Genomic DNA, 21209 nt, shown 5'->3' with positions numbered 1-21209 from the left:
CAACACGGACGCCTCCCCGGCTGCAGAAGGGGCAGAAAGACACAAGAAAGCGAGCCCAGAGCCGCCAGGGTCCCAGCCCCAAACCACTGGGCGAGGAAGCCGAGAGGGCCACCAAAAACCGGTCCCGGTCAACAAAAAGCCCAAGCCTACCTCCCCCCCTCCTCTGCTCATCACCGCGTCCCTGTTTTTCCTTCCCGTTTCCACAGGATCCCGGTACACCCAGCCCTTTTCAGCATCCCTCTGCTGTCATTACGCCTCCGGGCTAAAACCCGCTCCTTTTTCTGAGGAACCGGAGGAAGCCTCCAGAAAGCCCTTTATGGTGGGGGGGCGGGAGATACAGGGAGAATCCATTTCCCCATCTCCCCATCCAGCTCCTGGAGTCCAGCATCGCAGCACGCAGCCGGGAGAACAATATCCGAGCTTCAACCATGCATATTCAATCTGGCATCCATTTGCTTACACCCCGCAGGCCAGCACTACAGCATCTCGCTCTGACAATGAAAGGATACAGCGGATCTGGCGCGCTACCTAAAACGACCTTAATGCACTCACGCTCCTATTTTAATGCCTTAGAAACTATATGGCTTACAATTCTATAGGATTGCGTCTCCCATCACGATCGCCTTCTTTAGAAACAAGGGAAAAAAAGGAAAAAAAAAAAAAGTTGGGTCTCTCTTCCTCCCCCTCCTTTAAAAAAAATCCTTATATGTTCTGTGCCACAAAAGGTTGCTGGCCGATCGCAGATTTCACAAGTACCAAACTCACCGTGATGCGTGGAATATTTTTCTTCCCCTGATAAGACATCTCTCTCCTGGGAAAAAATTAATTTCAAGAGGGCAGCTTTAAAACAAAAATTGCCCGGAAAGAGACTTGGTATTTTTTGCAGGATTGAAATATGTGCAGCCGCTTAGCTGGTCTTGCTGATAGAAATTTTCAGGAATGTTAAGAGATAAATGCAATCCTCTGTCTCCCTTTCTTCCTCTCCTCCAACACTGCCTCAGCTAGGGTGGAAAAAAAGAAAGAGAGAGAGACAGAGAGACAGAAAGAGAGAGAGAGAGACAGAGCAGTAGGGAAGGGGGTGGAAATAAACTACAGCAATAAAAGCCTCGGTTCAAGTCGGCCACCGCGGCGCATGCGCCGCCAGCCACTCCCTTTCCTCTCAGGCCAAAGCCATCCGCTTCGAGATAGACGAGCCCTGATTGGCCACAATCGTGGGATATGCAAATGAGTGCAGGCGGGGAGGGGTGCGGCGCGAGAGCGCGAATTGCTGCAGTGTGCGGCCGAGGGTGGCGGTCGGTGCGTGCGCCCGGGCGGGGAGCGCGCCTTTCGCGCCCTTTCTTTGCATTGGTGCATCGGCCACCCGGGCTGGCAGCGGCCCCAAATGCAGCATCAGCAACGCAGGGACAGCGGAGGGGTGGTCATTACCAGGGAGAACCGCGCCCCGCGACGGTGGGCTTCGGTGCGGCCCGGGCGGCGGGCCTCGGTGCGGCCCAAGCGGCACGCACCCGTTCGCGCGCGCCCCGGTGAATGCTTGCCCGCGCGCCAATCCGCGGAGGCCGCCGCTGCAGCCCGCGTGGGGTGACTGCGCCGAGCCAATAGCTTTGCTGGCGGCGAGCGCGCGACTGCACGGCCGGCCGGCGCCGCGCCGCCCGGGAGGGGCGCCCAAGTACTCCTCCCGCCGCCGTCGCCTTTCGCGAAGGCTCGCTCGGCCTCCGCCCAGGAGTCGAAGGGGGAATTCAGATGGCCGCGAGCGGAGGGAAGGGGAGTGGGGCGGGAAGTCTCCGCGCGGCGCCGCGCCGGCCACGCCCAGCCCCGGAGAAGGGCAGCTGGCCGCGGGCCTGCGGGCGGCCGGCGCCGGGCTGGGCTCCCCCGGGGTGGAGGAGCGCGGGCCCGAGGTGAGGCAGCAAACAGGAAGTGGAGCCGGAGGCCGGGCTTCGGGCATCAGTGGCCTGGCAGCTAGCTGGAAAGGAAAGTCCGAAGCCCTCACTGCTCTGAGTAGGGAAGGAAGGCAGCCGGGGAAGACTGTAGCCCGCTGCTGGGGATGGAAACCCCGCCCTGAAACGTCCTTTTGTGCCTTGGGGTCGCAGGGAACTTGGGGGCAGGGGGGGAAGCAGCAGCCGCCTGTTGAGGCCAAAAAAGGCCCAATCTAGGGCCCGGGTCTCCTCTTTAACAGTCACGCTCACCTGCACCCATTTGGGGGTATGGTGGAGAGAGTGCATTTCGCTGCTGCCTGCAGTTTTGTTGAGGAGAAACTGTTGGGATTGCAGCGCCCTAGGAGCCCAAAGGATTTGCATTGCTGTAGGCGGGCCCCTACTTAACATAATGAGGCCAGAAGCCGGGAGATGAACTGGAGAAGCAGGAGGAATGAAAAAAAGGCGAGCTTATATCCTAAAAAGCAAGGGATCCTGAGTCATGGAGAGAACCTCCCAGAATCTGAGTTTAAAACACGGGAGGAGACTTGACTCCCCAGCCAGAGATCCTAACACACTTACAGCAGCTTTTAAGGCCTCTCTTCTTGGGCTAGCAACTGAGCAGGCTGGGACCCCTTGGCTCTGTCCAAGTCCTGCTCCGATGCTCTTACTTCAGAATCCCTGTAGAAGGAAAAAGCTGGACCAGTTGATCCCGAGCAATCTACCAAAGGTCATCTCTTTGGAAAGCTGCCGAGCCAGGTACAATGACTAAAACATCTGGGCTGGCCCACAGCTTTGGGCTTCTCTGCTTGAGATCAAACAATAGATAGAATCCCTACATAATCGAGGCCTTCAGGCAACCATGAAAAAAAAAAAAAAAGAATCTAATTGGCTCACACCTGATCAGCAAAGATTAGCCAGATAAATGCAAAATAATCCTGAGGCTACTATGGGCCCATGTTTCAAAGTCTTTCTGCATCTGGCCACTTCGGATGGTTATTTGTCTGTCCAGAAGGTGTAAAATGCACCCTTTCATTCCTATTCCTGTAAATTCTGAAGTCCCAGAAAGGGGCTGTGAGGCATGCAGCAAGCTTCCCGGCTGGTTATTTCATTCCAGTTCCAATTAGCTGTGCATCTTAAAAATTAAAAGGGAGCATTTCCCCCTCCAACTACGTGATGTGCTAAGAGCCAAGTGAGTTGAAGTCAGCAAGTATTGGTGTCACCCTAAAAGGGTCAAAGTCACAAGTCTGAGAAAGCATAGAATGTACCCTCCTACCCGAGAAAACCCACTGTAGGCTCCAACTAGCAGTGGGGGGAGGGGGGGGAGAGGGCAGCCGGGGGACGAGTTCCTATTAAATCATAAGGAAAATACTACTTGGCAAACAAATAATGAGTCAAATTAATTTAAAACAAAATAACCTCTAATTACATTATTTGTTTATATTCTTGTTCTATCTTCCTGCTCCTGAATTGCTTGATCATAACAGCTTTAACTATACCTTGTTATTGATCAGTTTGCCCTTGAATATTTTGCTCCCAGGAGCTTTTATGTCCGTCTTATTTGTATCAGTCTTATTTCTATACCCATTCATATGAGGTTCCTAGTCTGTGATAACTGACATTACCACTCATAAATATCTAAAGATGTAAGGTGTAAATTGATTTGTCTGTTCTGAGTAGAGCCTAAGAGTATTTGGCACATAGAAGATTCCAAATAGTTTTAGCTGACCAAGGAAAAGAACTGTCAGTAATCTGCATTTTTTAGCATACTTACCGCTCAATGCAATGCAGAAAAGTAAAGGACGTGGGGGAGACTTTTCCACCCACTCTGCATTGATTGACTTGTTAATATACAGTATTTTTACACTGTCTTTAGACAAACACTCAATGACAATTGCCTGTAAAGTTAAAAATCATTGTCCCTGAACCATATATATGAACCGATTCTCAGGCATTGATGTTTCTGAATTTTTAAAACATTAAAGCATTATAAGCTGGCCTAGTCCACATTCATGACCCCTTCCCAGAGCCCCTGCCTCCCCACTTCCCATACTCCTCCCTCAGCATCCAGAAAGAGCAAGGAGTGATGAACAGTGGGTTAATGAGATGGTTCTATCCCGAGCATCCTGGTGATCCGGAGGAAGGCAGAACTTGCCTCGTGATCCATGAGCGGCAGGAGTGAGTTCTACTTCTACTCCGGTGCTGTACCAGACCGACCACAGTCTCTCTGGAGCCTCACCTCCCATCTCTCAGTACCCACGACCCCACACCCAGGCTCAGGGGGGGGCGCACGCAGACACACACCAACACACGCACTGCCCTCCGGGCCGCGTGCCTTCTCAAATCCAGGCCCGCGGATGCTGGTCCCTTCTCCTGCTCCCTCAACACTTCCTCTAAGCACGAGCTGAGGGACTTCCCTGTTGGTCTGGTGGTTAAGACTCTGTGCTTCCGTTGCAGGAGGCACGGGTTCAATTCCTGGTCAGGGAACTAAGATCCCACAGGCTGCACGGCGCCGCCAAAACAATAAATAAATAGATAAGACTGAGCTTAGGCTTCCCTGGTGGCGCGGTGGTTGAGAATCTGCCTGCCAATGCAGGGGACACGGGTTCGAGCCCTGGTCTGGGAAGATCTCACATGCCGCGGAGCAACTGGGCCCGTGAGCCACAACTACTGAGCCTGCGCGTCTGGAGCCTGTGCTCCGCAACAAGAGAGGCCGCGATAGTGAGAGGCCCGCGCACCATGATGAAGAGTGGCCCCCGCTTGCTGCAACTGGAGAAAGCCCTCGCACAGAAACGAAGACCCAACACAACCAAAAATAAATAAATAAATAAATTTTAAAAGAAACAAACAAACAAAAAAAAGAGTGAGCTTAAATGTCACCTCCTCACCGGGTGCATCTGCACCCATCCACCCCCCAAAGCATTGAGCACAGCCTCCTCTATTCACCTCTGCTGGAACACACATCCTGTTGCATCGTAATTACTTGTCCATTTCTTCTATCAGAGCATGGCTCCCAGAAGCTAAGAGCCTTGTATTCCTCTTTTTCCAGTGACCGGCACACTGCCTGATCCGTGGCGGGACCCTCAACGTTTGGTACGTAAACAAATGCTGTCATTGCTATTACAAGAAAAAAGACTCACATTCCTACGGAGGTGAGTTTGGTTGTCAGCAACATCCCCAGCTCAGGCCTTTCTTTTAGCCCTGCCACCTTGCTGGGGCTTCCTTCCTGGCCAGCCCACTTCTGTCCTCTGAAACTGCATGAGGACCTTGTTAGAATGCAGCTTATTATTCCTCGCACAGGTGTAGCTGCCTGAATCTTAAGCTACGCCTCCCCTAAAAAAAACTGCCACATACCACCAAGACTGAGAAAACACGGGGAGGGAGCATCGAATCCTAAAACAACTCCAGCATCAGATGAGGCGTCTCTAGTCATTTTTTCTCAGCATCAATTTCTTCAGTCGTTCTTTTCTCCACCCTCCCATTATTCCTTGCATGTGCCCATGTTATGCCATTTATCGTATTACTCCATCAACACACTACTACCCTCACCTATAACCAGGTGAGCACGGTTTTCCTTCCATGTAAAGTTTGAGTTCATGGAGTCCAGGAACTCTCAAAAGTCTTACTCATCTCTTACGCTAATATGGGGCCCGACAGCGTAGGGGCTCAAGAAGGATGGGGTGCATGGAGTGATGACGTCCAATCAGGATTTTTGAGGTGTTCCCATGCTACAACCTGCCAGGAACTGCGGGCGGGAGGTGAGGTACTGTCACTCAGGCACTCCGGGGTGGCTGGGCTGCTTTCGGTTCCTCGGCACCCTCAGCAGCAGTCCTGGACCAGCCCTGCCACTGCCCTCGGTTTCTTCTTCCCCCTTTGGGGAGCAGGGGTAACCATTTCTGCTTCTGTGGCCCCCTGGGCCTCTGTGGAAGTGGAACCTAGAGGATGTCACCGAGCAGGGAAAGTCCAAATATAAATTGCTGGCAAAGAAGAGAAGATTTCAAGTCCCCACTTTGCTGCAGTACAGACGCCAAGGGCTGTGGCCTCAAATGCAGCCTGCCGCAGAAGGCAAAATTAATGAGGTGGTAAAGAGAAAGGACTGGAATTCTGCCTTGCCAAAAACTAAGGGCATCGACTAGGACACCGAACGGGAAGTGATGCTTGCTTCTCTGCAGCTGGAATCAGGCCATGACGGTCCTTTGTTTTGTGCATGTAACTCTGAAGGGGCAGAGTCTGCAGAAGAACAGCCAAGGACCAACAGATTCAAGCCTGCCCACTGCCTTTTCCAGTGGGTGCATCCTTTACCGGGGGGGACAGAGTGGGGGCAGATTAGGGTCGGGAGTGACTGGCCCTCTGAGCCAGATGCTGATTTTGCTGGAACTGGAAGTTGGGGCTCTGAAGCATCCTGACGAAGTCCTTACTGCACGAAGAAGCAAGTTTCATCGTCCAAATCTTGTCCGACATCAGGGCACAGAAGAAAGCGTACACTTCACAGAATCTAGTAGACGTTGGCTTTCTCCTCTTATCTCCAGTTGGCACACAATCCGCCCAAATGACCCCTGCCTTATCTGTCTCGCACAGCACCCTCTGTGGGACTACAGATTTTCCCTGGACTCTTTCAGTCAGAGCCGAGACAGATAGCATCTCGCTCTGGCCATCGTGCCTCAAGCTCGCCCTCTGGTGGCAAATGAGGAGCGTGGTTCTGGTCCCCTTGGTCCTTGTCTGGTGTGATGGATGATGACTCAGGACTAGGAAAGGGTCTTGGAGACACTTATTCCAGTGTTCCTGGGTCTTAATCACCTGGAGTGATTTTGCCTCTGTGTCAGAATCATCCAGGACCCCAGCTCAGACCTGCTGATTAGAATCTCCAGAGATAAGGCCCAAGAATGTTTTTAAACTAGTCTAACTCTGGCCTGTAGACCACCCCTACCCTCGTTTTACAGAAGAGGAAGCTGGGAGAATATGAACTAAAATGCAGGTCTCACTCCCTGCCCGGGACTTCCCCCTCCTCAAAGTACATCGACGGTCCTGCTCTTTCCCCAGTGCGAGCATCTTATGAAAGAGTGATTAATATCATCATCACTATCTTTCCACTTATCTGTCCTCACTGTTACGTAGTCAGCAAGGAGGGAATTGACATTCACTGAGCACCTACCATAGTCTAGGTACAGCACTGGGTGCTTTAAATACATCTTATTCAATCCTCCCCAAAATCTTACTAGGTATAAGTCTCCATATCCTTATTTTCTAGGCAGGAGAGTGAAGCTCAAAGAAACCTCTCTTTCAAGTGCAAGAGCGGGATTCTAATCCAGGTTTGTGTGGTGACCCCAAGCCCAAGGCGCTAGTTCTTTGAATGATTAAAATACTTGTTTAGCAGAAACCAGGACCCGCCATGAAAGAGGTGGGTGTAGGTGGTCTGCAGTGTCATTCTTTTTTTTTATTATTATTAATTAATTTTATTTATTTATTTTCTTTCTCTTTTTTTTGGATGCATCAGGTCTTAGTTACAGGATCTTCGTTGAGGCATGCGGGATCTTCCTTTGAGGCACAGGCTCTTCGTTGTGGCACACGGGCTTCTCTCTAGTTGTGGCGCCAGGGCTTCTCTCTAGTTGTGGCATGCGGGTTTTCTCTCTCTAGTGGTGCGCAGGCTCCAGGGCGCGTGGGCTCTGTAGTTTGCGGCACGCGGGCTCTCTAGTTGAGGGACACAGGCTCAGTAATTGTGGCGCGTGGGCTTAGTTGCCCTGTGGCACATGGGGTCCTAGTTCCCCGACCAGGGCTTGAACTCGCATCCCCTGCATTGGAAGGCGGATTCTTTACCACTGGACCACCAGGGAAGTCCCTGTGGTCTCTTTCTTCACCCCGTTTGCTGCCACTCGAGGCGCCGAGAACTTCCATCAGTCAATCAGGACCCGTGTGCATTACTTAGACACTCCCCCGGTCCCCAAATTAATTCTCCATCTCTTTCTTTCCTCATCATTCAACGGGATTCAGTTTCTCTCAGTGGCCCAACTTTCCTCTCATTGGAAACATGATAGATTAACATGTGACTGACAGGGGAAGAGCTTGATTGGCTGCTTCCATAAATAAAATGCAAACTCTCACTTCCACCTTCTCCTCCCCAGACTCTTCCTGGGCTCCCTACCCTCCCCCACTCTGCAGCCCCCTGGTTTCCTTCTGTTTCCTCTTCTCCTATTCGTGGCAGGGCCGGCTCCTCCTCACCCTTCAATACCCTCTTCAGCGTGCTCCTCCCCGCCCAGCCTGTCTGAAGTCAGCCCACATAGTCGCCACTCTTCCCTGTCTCAGCAGCACCTCAGCAGCAATGATCACAAGTTGGAAGTATTTTTGTGTATTCGTTTACTTGGGGAATTTCGCTTCTCCCTCTCAACTGCAAACTCCCTAAGTGACCTTGCCCTCCACCCCACCCAGGACAGACCTCACAACACTCAATAAACACAAGGTGAATGAGCAAACCGATGGCGCGGCCTTCCTAACGACCCCATGCCGGCATCCTCCTGCCACCCGGCCCCGCTGAGCCAGCCCGCAGCCTAGGTGAGCACCTCTGCCTCCCTGATGTAAACCCCAGGTTTTTAAAATGCCAGATATCAAGAATTCGCCTCATTGGGTTGAGTCCTGTGGGCTGGGTTCCAGTTATCCATGGCAGAATGAGCAGATGCCCTTCCCACTAGGATCTCTCCTCCAAAAGCATCCTAACGCTCAGCGCCACCTGCAGGCCAGCCTTGGGCACTGCAGACAGGTTCCTTTTTCCAAGCCCACACCTCAGGCTCCGACTCACCCACACCCAGAAAAGACAGCGGATCCTCATCATCAGTCTGGGCCCTCCTTGATTCAGAAGCTGTGTCAGTTCCAAAAAGGGCCGAGAAAAAGGATGAACTCTGTTCCCAGGGAATGTAAATAATATTTCAGGAGTTTAAGTCTCTTAAAAGAATCCAGCCGTGTTCCAATACTGAGAACTACTCACTGATTCAAAAACACTCCATGCCTCTTGACTATTTTTTTAAACAGGTTCCCTAGAGACCTCTTTGGGGCGATTTATTAGCTTAGTCTGTGAATTCTTGGAAGTAGCCCAGTTGGATATTGTAAAGGTTTCAAGAAACGCGGAATTTCCCCTTAATCAGATTGGTCTGCCTTCCCCCCCTTCTCCTTCCTTTCTCTCCAGCCCACTCAATGTTTGTTTTCAAGTTAGCCAGAGATTATTATCCACTGTGGACCAGCCCAAGACCGAAGGGAAATTGGGAGGTGAGCTCACAAGCTCCCTACGCACGGCCCCTCCTTGCATTATGACGAAGTGCCGTGCACGGCGAGGCCATCGGGCAACGCACGGGTGCTTGACCGGCTCCAGAAAAGTGTGCCCCTCTGCCCTAGGCCTGGGCTGCGGGCTCTGTGCCCCCAGAGTGTCACCCATCCAAAGACTGAGCACAGCCGGCCTCCCTCCAGAGACAGAACGAGACCTCACTAGACACAAGCAGATAAGGAAGTCAGAGAAAGATGAACAGCCAATGGAAGCTGTGCTGTGAGCAGACTCTCCATTGAGGACGTGGGCCTTTAGACCAGGTTCTACACCCACGGGCAACACTGACTTCGTGTGGGCGCTGCAGTCCAACCGTGGGAGGAGCTGGAGTGCCTGCACTGGTCCACCCGGCTCAGGAGTTCCCCTCTGTTCCTCGGGAATTGAGAAATGGAGTTAAATTAGTAAAATGGCCACTTTAAAGTGACTGGGCTGAAAGAGGAAGAAAGTAATCCTGGAGGCCTAAGAGGCTAAGGGGGAGGCGGTGCCCTTCCTCTCCCCTTCTCTCTCCTCTCCATCCCAGGCCACTGCTTTCGTCTGAGGTGTCACCATCTCTCACAGGCCTAATTAACTGGGACCCTGCTGCTGGGTCTTATCCTGTCCTGAAGTCAGAGTACTTTTTCAAATGCACACATCTGGCCATGTTACTCTTCTGCTTATAATGCTAGAATGGCTCCACAATACCTGTGTGTTAAAGTCCAAAATCCTTGGCATCGTATCCAGGCTTTGTGAATAATCCAACCTCTGCCTACTTCTCTTGCCTTCCTTAGCTCTCTCTGCTGCCCTAGTTCACACCCCGTGCTCTAACCGCACCAAACTCTTTGCTTTCCCTGAAGGTGTTGGGCTATTTGTAGCCTCTGTGTCTGTACCCACATCTCTATCTCCCCCAACACCCCCATCCCCTCTCTGACTCCTGTACCTCCTCTGTGCAGCCATTCCTGAGCCCCCAAGTAGAGCTGACCACTCTGTTATGCACTGCTGGGCCCCGTGCAGACTTCTAACAATGCACCCGAAACAGTTTCCTGCACCTATTTCTATATACCTTGTCTCCTTCTCCTGGACAATAAGCTTTTTGAGGGCAGAGATGACACTTTCTTTTTTGCAGCACCCACTGTAGTGCCTTGCAGACAATAAGCCCACAACAAATTCCGAAAGAATGGATGGGTGGGTAGATGGGTGGATGATGGATGGATGGATGGATGGATGATGGATGATGGATGGATGGACTGATGGGTAAAGGGTGGATACATGAATAAATGAATAAGCTCCCTGAACAAATGTCCCAGTTATAAAATACAGTTACACTGGAACTTGAGTCTAAAATGACCTTCTAAGGCACAAAATTCACAACTAGGCTCTGTCCTAGGCCCCATCCATTTAGTGAAAGCTCCCAGGAGGACCGACGGGCACTCAGGACAACCGTTCTCTCCTAGTAGAAGAGCCTGTGGACCTGTCACTAAGGCCTGGGTGCCCTAACTTGCTACCAGTACCACCTTATATTCATAGATGGATTAGGTCTTCTCTGGGAGACACTCTCCATGTTGCAGAAACTTCTAGAATCTGTGGATGTATCTCCGGACACTTCTCCTTAATGGATATGGGATAGAATAGCTTGAACAAAGGACTTCTTTATAGCACTGGCATCCTCCAGTGTGACAAATATCCTTCTTGGTTGGCATGTGGCAAGTTCAGATAGGCAAAGGCAGGACGATCAAGGTCACCTTGTGAAATGTTCTTTCAATCCAGTATTGGGATATATGTTCTTTATCCTGCCTCCTCCCACTTTTTTTTCTTTCCTCTTTTTCTTTTTTCTTTTTTTCTATATCAAGTCATTTGGCCATTTTGCCTACAGAACCAAAAGTGGTCATGATCTGGTGGGAGATCGAGGTTATCATCAGAACTGCAGGGGTCTGAATCCTAAACTCATGACCCCTGGGGAGCCATTGGTTTGAGCCCTTCCCTTTCATCCCCCTTTGGGGTCAAGGCCAGAGCTGAGAGACACAGTGCAGATCATTTCCTGAGTCTTCATCTGCTGGGGAGGCCAGATCTGGGCATTCATATGGTGACCTCAAAAGGAGAATGATGGAGAAGAGCAGTGGGGAAGAGTACATCAAGGCCATTGTCATTTCTCCTAGCAAAGATGCAGCAAAATACGTTGTCAGGCTGCAAAGTCATAATGAAAAACACAGCATGCAACATCAAGACACATGGCCATTGCCAGCTTAAGCCACCCTCTCCGCCTATGCATATCCATAGCTGATTGGCCAAAGTGCAGCTGGCTTACATCTTTGCTTCAGCCTACCTAGGCTGATACTCAGCAGCGGTTCCGACTGGGACAACCCGGGAAGCGTTCCGCGCTTACTTGTGCAGGTTAATTTGGTCCTCCGAATGACCGCGAAGAGCGGGACAGCTGGCCACGATCCAACTCGTCCTCTGCATCACCATGAACCACAGGGAAGTGACTTAGCCTCTCTGCGCCTTCGGACCTTCAACAACTCAGACAGCAACACCTGACTGAATGCCTGATTCTCCCTTCCCCGACCATGGCAGGGTCCTTCTGACGGCTTCCTCCAGGCCTGTTTAAATTGCAACGTCATGTAGCTCTCCTGTGGCAATTGTGTCTGCCCACATCAGTCTGATTCCAACCAGCGAATGCGTGGCTGAGAGAGATGCTGCCATGTGGAACACGACAGGCTGTGGTTCTCATCAAAGCATGAAGATATAGTGGCTCCAGGTGATCACAGGCTGCACCCCAGCCTGGTGAAGTCCAGGCATTGGGATGATCAGTATAGGAGGACCTCCTGAAAAATGGCAGGCCTCCCCTGGAATAGCTGCCCGCTACCTACCAGCTGGCGTTCCTCAGAGTCCTACTCTCAGATCCCATCCCAGGGCTCTACTTCACTGATGAACCACTGGCCTTTGCATCCTAGACATCCCCCCCCACCACAAATGCCACCACTGCCACCCATTTTGCCTGAAAAGTGACTACAGGTAGCCTAATCGTTTGACGGATGGTACCTGCCCAACTAAGCACCAGTGCCAACCTCTGTTTAAGAGTCAACCTTCCGGGGCTTCCCTGGTGGCGCAGTGGTTGAGAATCAGCCTGCCAATGCAGGGGACACGGGTTCGAGCCCTGGTCTGGGAAGATCCCACATGCCGCGGAGCACCTGGGCCCGTGAGCCACATTTACTGAGCCTGCGCGTCTGGAGCCTGTGCTACGCAACAAGAGAGGACGCGACAGTGAGAGGCCCGCGCACCGCGATGAAGAGTGGCCCCCGCCTGCCACAACTAGAGAAAGCCCTCGCAGAGAAACGGAGACCCAACACAGCCATAAATAAATAAATTAAAAAAGAAAGAAAGAGTCAACCTTCCATATTCATCCTGGTGCAGACCACAGCCCCTTCCCACTGGAGGAACCAAGAGTTCTGCCTCAAGGGTGTTAAGATAAAACTCCTCCTCACGCAGGGGGTGGATCTCTTACACTCAGGGTAGAGTGGCTAGAAACGGGGTGGAGAGGTGGGATTTTTCCATCCATCTGACCCTGTCAAGTCCCCATAACTCACCAAAGTTAGAGCCCTGAGAAGCGTGAGACAATATGAAACTGCACGAATCATTCCTCTGACCCACATCCTGGTTATATGACAACACCTAACAGATCAGCGCAGATGAAACGTAGCCGTATGTCTACGTCTAAGAAAGGGAACCACTTCTGACACGACATCGCCTTTCATGCCCCTTCCATCTAGAGCGCTGTGCTTGGTAAAAGAACTTTCTGTAATGAGAGAATGTTCTATACCTGCTCTGTCCAACGCAGTCGCCGCTAGCCGCCGCCCATGCCTAATGGAGCAGTAGGAACGTGGTTAGTGCGACTGAGAAACTGAATTTTAAATTTTACTTCATTTAAGTTAATTTCAATTCAAATAGCCTCTTGTGCTTATGGCTATTGCACTGGGCGGCACAGATGTGGAGACCAGGGCTTATAACTGGTCTTAATTGACACAGAATACGCCACAAGTCGCAGATTGGTGGCCCAAGGGCTAGGTCAGCCCAGAGACACATCTTGTTTGACTACGCAGTGATTTTAATTGATTTTGAATTTGTAGCCAACATTTAAAAATTAGGACACTTTGTATGAAAAAGCCACACTTCTACCTTCAGAAGCTCTAGGCAACTCTAGTGTCTGTCCCCAGGTGACACAGGTGGCTGGAGCAGGGTAGCGGCTGCCCCGGAGCGGGCCCTGTGTTCTGTGCAATTCACCACACCCCCTCCACATCCCTCACACTGAGGCTGAGCTCCAGCTACCGTCCCTCATGTACCGCGAGACCCTCCTCATTCATAACCATTGCACATCTACCTACCTGGATCCAGGTAAATTTTGCTCTATCCAGCCACAGACCTCTGGCAACTGTTTGAACAAAGTTTTCCCTCTGTCTGTGACTTTGATGAGCCTTAATTAAGTAGAAGGAGAAAAATAACTTATGAAACAGCTATTCATCACCAAGAAATTGTCACCTACGTTATCCATTTACCACTGTGAAATCAGTGCTATTGCTCCCATTTTACAGATGAAGAGACCAAGGCTGGAAGAAGTTAAATATATAAGTTAAATAACTGGGTCAAGTTCAGACAGCTAGAAAGTAACATACGCAGCATTCAAATGCAGATAAATCTGACTCCTCTGAACACCATCTGTCCACCCCACAGTGTCATTTCCAGACCATCACTCCCCCATCACGTTGCAGAAGCCCACCCCAGTGCACCCAGTGTCCTGTGCATCTCTGTTTCCAGACCTCTCTCCACATTTATTCAGGATGTAAGCCACTGGATCGGTCTTTCTCTCTGTGGCACTGCAATGTGTCAGAGGCTGCCAGCTGTTGAGGAAATCCATGTTCCTTCTCCTTCTAAGACAGTGGTCCCCAACCTTTTTGGCACCAGGGACCGGTTTCCTGGAAGACAATTTTTCCACGGAACAGGGGTGGCAGGGGGGCATGGTTTCGGGATGATTCAAGCACATTACATTTATTGTGCACTTTATTTCTATTATTATTACATTGTAATATATAATAAAATCATTGTACAACTCACCATAATGCAGAATCAGTGGGAGCCCTGAGCTTGTTTTCACTTGCCACTCACTGATAGGGTGTTGATATGAGTCTGCAAGCAATTGATTTATTATAGTCTCTGTGCAGGCAAACCTCTCTGCTAATGATAATCTGTATTTGCAGCCACTCCCCAGCTCTAGCATCACCGCCTCATCGCCACCTCAGATCATCAGGCATTAAAGTCTCATAAGGAGCGTGCAACCTAGATCCCTCGCATGCGCAGTTCACAGTAGGGTTCGCGCTCCTATAAGAATCTAATGCCGCCGCTGATCTGTTAGGAAGCGGAGCTCAGGCGGTAATGCGAGCGACGGGGAGTGGCTGTAAATACAGATGAAGCTTCGCTCACTCGCCTGCCGCTCACCTCCTGCTGTGTGGCCCGGTTCCTAACAGGCCACAGCCCGGTACTGGTCCACGGCCTGGGGGTTGGGGACCCCTGTTCTAGGACACACACCTGGACTACATTTCCCAGCATCCTCAGCAACTAGATATGACAGAGTTTCTAGCCAACTGAACGTGGTTGGCTGACAACTATGGTTGTCTCTTGGGGGCCTTGAGATACAGAGAACTCCCTCTATGCTCCTGCAAGCTCTTTCCTCCTTCTAGCTGACTGGGATGATGGTCCCCCACACAACCTTGGGAGCTATGTGTTCTAGGTGGTAGAGCCGTCAGCAGCCCAAGTCTCCAATTCACTGCATGCAGCAGGAACCCTGTGTCCATCCTTGCCTGAGGATCAAGAACACACACCTTGAACTATTACATGATGCAGAAATAAACTCCTCTTGTGCTTGAGCCATTATACGTACTGGAGTCTATTTGTTATAGCAGCAATATTCTTTCTATCCCAACTCCTATCATAATCCTATTTGGATTTAAAATCTGTGTGAAACACACACACACACACACACACACACACACCCCCCTCAGTTCATGCACCTCCTTGATCCCAGCAACCTTGGCTTGCCCTTATCTTCAGCCATTGCCTCTCAGGGCTACATGAGCCCTCATCCCTGCCACAACATCAATAGCTGAATCGCCTTCTTCCCTCCAAGCCGGACTCCATGGTCCATCACCTGAACAGCTCTCGGCGGCAGCATCCTTTATTCCTCTTACCCTGCAAACTTCCTGTCCTGGAGCAACGCTAAAAGTCACTATTCCTGCACCGATGCAGCGGGAGGGAGGCAGAGAAAACTCCCACTGCTTTAAAGATTGGGACAGATAATCCCAGAAGAGCCTCTCACTTGCACTTGTCCTTGCCTTGGTCACCCCCTCACGCGTCTCAGCAGCTGTCATGACCTTTACCATCTTCTCGGGCCACACTCAAACGTGCCCTCGTGGAACTCACAGTACGGCTGGCAAGGCGGATGCCGAACAAAGAATTACAAATGGAATGAGTATTCCTAGGAGAGAATCGTGCACGCCCATCTTTTCCACTTCCCCATGGTCTCACTGGAAGAGGTCAGCCTGTTCCAGGGTTATTCCTGAATCCATGCTGTGTCCCTCCCTCCTGCATCTCACTCTCTTTCTCTCTACTGTTCACTCCCTTCAGCTTGGAAACATCTTTCATCCGTTCGCGACACCCCCCCCCCCCACCCTTGGCTCTGTGTTCCTCAACAGCTATTGCCTTGGCATTGATCTCCCCTCACTGTTAAGTGGCATGGTCACCATTTCCTCAACTTCAACTCCCATTCGCTTCTCAGCCACTATAATGTGGCTTCTTCCCCTGATTCCATTGAAAGAGCTCTGGCAACAAGCCCCCTCCTTGATAAACCTAAGGAACATTTTGCAGTCTTCATCTAAATTAGCCTCCCTGTGGTACTTAACATTATTGCCTCTACCATTTTTCTTCAAATTCCCCTCCCTCCCTTCCTTGACATCTTTCTTCTGGCTCTCTTTATGGCCTTTCTTTCTAAATGTTCATTGTGGGTTCCTCTTACGCCATCCTAAATACCAATGATCCTTGACGTTATCTCCTGAGCCTCTTTCTCTGCCATGGTTTCAATAACCACTTAAATGTTTGTGACTTCCAAATCTTCACTTCTGACCCCTCCCAGCCTTCATTCATTCATTCAACAAGGATATATTAAGTGCCTCCTATGTGCTAAAAGATACAGTAATGAAAAAAACTTATTCCTCTACTTACGGAAGTTACATTCTATAAACAGGTAAAGAAACAAATACTCAAGAAAACTACAGATAGTGGTAAGCACTATCAATGAAGTAAACAGAGGATAGAAAGATGGAGAGGCCCTTTAGATACAGTGGTCTAGGAAGGTCTTTCTGGGGAGTTGACACCTGAGTGGAGATTTAGTCACAAGGGCAAAAATCAGGTCTTTGCCCCTGGAGGGAAAATTCTGGACTTAGCCTCAGGCAGCAGAGGTCAAAACAGACTCCAGAGGCAGAAGTCAGAATGTGGTGCCTGGGAACTGAATTGAGGGCTTCATCTCTGGCAGCAAAGCTTCAGACTCATTCTGTGAATCAACAGTGAAGACTTAGTCCATCTCTGGACTCAGATAAGAAGACAGTTCACATCAGAGAGATCAAAAAGCTGGAAAAGCTCTGAGGTTAGGATTAGGCGGTATGTTTTTAGAACAGAAAGGAGTCTGGTTTGACTGGAGAGCTGTGAGCAAGAAAGACAGAGATGAGTGTGGCAGTATAAAAACAAACGGTTCCACAATTCTTCGACATCCTCCTCTTACGGGTGGTGTCTGTGTGCCCTCCCCTTGAATCTGGGTGGGATTGTGACTGCTTTGACCAACAAGTATGTGAGAAGAGATGCTATTTGCCTTCCAAGTATAGCTCATCATATACCATGTCCTGGGTTCTGAGCCACCAAGTAAGAAACGCACTATCCTGCGGCCACCATGATGTAAAGAAGCTCAAGCCATGGAGAGGCCAACACAGGAATTTCAATGGACAGTCCCTGCTGAGCCTGGCTTTTTTGCCGTCGTTGCCAAGGTGCCAGACACATGAATGCAGAAGTCTCCAGATGCTGCTATCCCCTTGTTCAAGTCACCCAAAGCCATTCAAGTTTCCCCAAACGAATCCCCAGACATTGTAGAGCAGAAACAATATATTCCTGCTCTATTGTATCCAAATTTCTGACCCACAGAATCCATGAGCGTAATAAAACTAATGTTGGGGAATTCTCTGGAAGTCTAGTGGTTAGAACTCTGCACTTTCACTGCCGAGGGCACAAGTTCAGTCCCTGGTCGGGGTACAAAGATCCCACAAGCTGCGCAGTGAAGACAAAAACAAAAAACAAAAAAACAAAAACAATTGCTATTGTTGGTTTTTGCCACTCCATTTTGGGGTAGTTTGTTACACAGCAATATCTACCTTGTACAACTGAAGTTAAATCAATAGGTAGGGGCCACATATAGAGAACTTTCTAGACCATAGAAATAAATTTGGATTCTATTCTATGTTTATAAGGAAACCATTGAAAGGTCTTAGGGAGCAACAAAATCTGATTCATACTTTCTGTATTATTCTAGCTTCAGAGATGAAAGGATTGTTGGGAGGCAATCCATAAGAAGGGGAGAGTTGATCGTAGCTGAGACTAGGGTGGGGCAGGTAGCATTGAGAGAAATGGACAAATATGTCATTGACTTTGGAGGCAATATTAACAGTTACCACTTTTTCAGTAATTACTGAGCCAGGCTTTGTTCTGAGTACTTTACATGTATTAGCTCAGGTTAATCCTCATAATACTTATATTTAATACTCACAAAACCCCTGTGAGGTAGGGTGGAAACATAGAGAGATTAAGGAACTTTCTCCAGGACACAAAACTGGTAAGTGGCAGAGCCAGGAATCTAGCATCTGCTGTCTGGCCAGAGTCTGAGCACTTACCTCCTCTTACCCACTCTTGTTGCTACTGGCAGCAGGAATCACCCACAGATTGGATAGGAGTTAAGGGCAAGGAAAATATCATGTGGGAATTCCCTAGTGGTCCGGTGGTTAAGACTCTGTGCTTTCACTCCTGAGGACCCGGGTTCGATCCCTGGTCAGGGAAATAAGATCCCACAAGCTGCACGGCCAAAAATAAGGGGAAAAAAATATATATATATACATATATATCTCAAATGTGAACCCTAGATCTGAGGCCTGATTCTAGGTGAATGGTGGTCCTATTGATTGATATCAGGAAGACCAGGGGAGAAGCAGGGTGACATGGGGGTGTGAGAATGTGGAAGCTGGTCAAGATTTCTATTTTTGAGGGGGAGGAAGATTTCCATTTGAGGCATGGTCATTTGAGATGTGTTTAAGACATCCAAGTGAAAATAAAGCTCTCAGGTGAGAAGTCAGGGCTTAGGATTTTAATTTAGGAGCCATTAGTCATGGATGGTAATTGCTACATTTTGAATGTTTTGTCCTCTCAAAATTCATGTATTGAAACCTAATCCCTAAGGTGATGATATTAGGAGGTGAGGCCTTTGGGAGGTTATTACATCATGAGAGCCTTCCTGAATGGGATTAGTGCCCTTATAAAATAGGCCTCAGAGAGATCCCTCGCCCTTCTACCATGTGAGGACACAACAAGAAGACGGCTGTCTATGAACCAGGAAGCAGGTTCTCACCAGACACCACATGGAATCTGCCGCATCTTGATCTTGGACTTCCCAGCCTCCAGGACTGTGAGAAATAAGTTTCGGTTGTTTATCAGCCACCCAGTCTATGGTATCCTGTCATAGCAGCCTGAATGGACCAAGACAGTAATTAAAGCCAGAGGACACCATGAGACCACCTGGGGAGAAGGTGAGGATTATGGGAAGAAGAGGGGCCAGTTCTGCTATTTCTAATTCAATTAAAAAAAAAAAAAATATGCGGTGAGAACGAAAAAGCAGTGGCCAGAGATAATCAGAAGGATGTGGTGAAATGGGCACCAAGGAGGAAAGCCCTTCAGGAAAGCGGGAGTGGTGGATTAAGGCTGCCGAGAGGCTGACAGAATATCCCCACCCTGACAGCCTTCGGGCATGTCACCTCAGACATGCTCAGTGACAAACTCCTGGATGGACCTTTCTCTTCTCATTTGCCCACCTTGCTTCTTTGAAGGTTACCGTGGGCGGGCAGAGAGTGAAATAATTGATGCGACAGCTATGGGATTATATAAGGTGTGTTAATTACCACGGACAACTGCTCTCTCCTCTCCTCTGTGAGACTCTAGTTCAAATTCAAATTCCTCTTTAGACCTGGAGGCCCCATGAAAACTCATCCTATAATTAATGGAATTTCTTTCCTTTCTGGTGAGAAATAAGTGCCACCAGCAGATTGTAAACTCCTGTCAATTATACTTAGGTGGATCACCCTGAGGTCCACATGCACATTTACGTATACAAAAATGAACTCAAAACAGATCAAAGACCTAAATGGAAGAGATAGAACTATAAAACTCTAAGAAGAAAACATAGGGGTAGATCTTTGTGCCCTCAGATTAGGAAATTGGTTTCTTAGACATGACACCAAAAGCTCAAGCAACAAAAGAAAAGATAGATAAATAGGACTTCATCAAAATTTAAAACTTTTCTGCATCAAAGGACACCATCCAGAAAGTGAAAAGACAACCCACAGAATGGGAGAAAAGATTTGCAAATCATGTATCTGATAAATGGCTAGTATCCAGAATATATAAAAAACTCCTAAACTCAACAACAAAAAGACAAACAACCTGGCTAAAAAATGGACAAAGGACTTGAATAGATGTTTCTCCAAAGAAGATATACCAATGGCCAATAAGCACATGGAAAGATGCTCAACATCATTAGTCATTAGGGAAATGCAAATCAAAAGCACGATGAGATACCACTTCACACCCAGCAGGATAGCTATAATCAAAAACACTAAAAAAAAGTGTTATCGAGGATATGTAAAAATTGGAACCCCTCATATACTGCTGGTGGGATTGTAAAATGGTGCAGCCACTGTGGAAAACAGTTTGGCAGGTCCTTAAAAAGTTAAACATAGAGTTACCATATGAACCAGGAATTCAACTGCTAGATATATATTTAAGAGAACTGAAAACATATGTCCATACAAAAACTTATACATGAATATTCATAGCAGCATTTTTCATAACAGCCAAAAAATGAAAACAATCCAAATTCCTGTCAACTGATGAAAAAATAGTATATCCATATAATGAACTATCATTCAGCCCCCAAAAAAGGGAGTGAAGTACTAATACATATTACATGTGGATGAACTTTGAAAATATTATGCAAGTTCCGGCTGCTATACCAAAATGCCATAGACTGGGTGGCTTAAGCAACATTCATTTCTCACAGTTCTGGAATCCAAGATCAGGATGTCAGCATGGTCGGGTTTCGGTGAGAGTTCTCTTCCTGGTTTACAGATAGCAATCTACTCATTGTACCTTCACATGGCAAAGAGAGAGAGAGAGAGAGAGAGAGAGGACTAGCTCTCCTTCTCTTTTTAGAAGGGCACTAATCCCATCATGGGAGCTCCACCCTCATAACCTAATTACCTCTCAAAGGCTCCACCTCCTAATACCAATCCAGTAGGGATTAGGAATTCAACATATGAATTTTGAGTGGACACAAACATGCAGTCCATAAAACTAAGGGAAGGAAGCCAGTCACAAAGGGCCATACATTGTATGAGTCCATTTATATGAAAGGTCCAGAATAGGCAAGTCAATAGAGACAGAAAGCAAATTCATGGTTTCCAGGGGCTGGGGGTGGAAGAAATAGAGAGTAACTACTTAATGGGTGTCCCTGGGGCATGATAAAAATGTTTTGAAGGTAGATGGTTGCACAATTTGTGAATAAACTTAAACCACTGAATTGCATTCTTTAAAGGGGTAAAAATTTTGTGGTATGTGAATTATATCTCAATAAAAAATGCTTTTTCCAAAACTCACTCCTCTCCTGA

General features: G+C 48.8%; 1 protein-coding gene across 2 annotated transcripts in view; it reads right to left on the bottom strand.

The window, feature by feature from the left end:
* Positions 1-21209, bottom strand: part of DPYSL2 (dihydropyrimidinase like 2) — a 112792-nt gene that overhangs the window by 74088 nt on the left and 17495 nt on the right. The window contains exon 1 of one of the 2 annotated variants that reach the window (XM_068553684.1): positions 766-1099. The exons of the other annotated variant lie outside the window; for it this stretch is intronic. Coding sequence (XP_068409785.1) covers positions 766-804 — 39 coding nt within the window. The 5' untranslated portion in view covers positions 805-1099. Of the gene's footprint in view, positions 1-765; positions 1100-21209 lie in introns of those variants that run through there. 2 annotated transcript variants of the gene reach the window in all.

Source organism: Eschrichtius robustus, chromosome 10 (assembly GCF_028021215.1).
Source record: "Eschrichtius robustus isolate mEscRob2 chromosome 10, mEscRob2.pri, whole genome shotgun sequence".
In the NCBI taxonomy this organism is placed as follows: domain Eukaryota; kingdom Metazoa; phylum Chordata; class Mammalia; order Artiodactyla; family Eschrichtiidae; genus Eschrichtius; species Eschrichtius robustus.
Note: the sequence above shows the minus strand (reverse complement) of the source record. Positions and strands in the feature narration are given on the sequence as shown.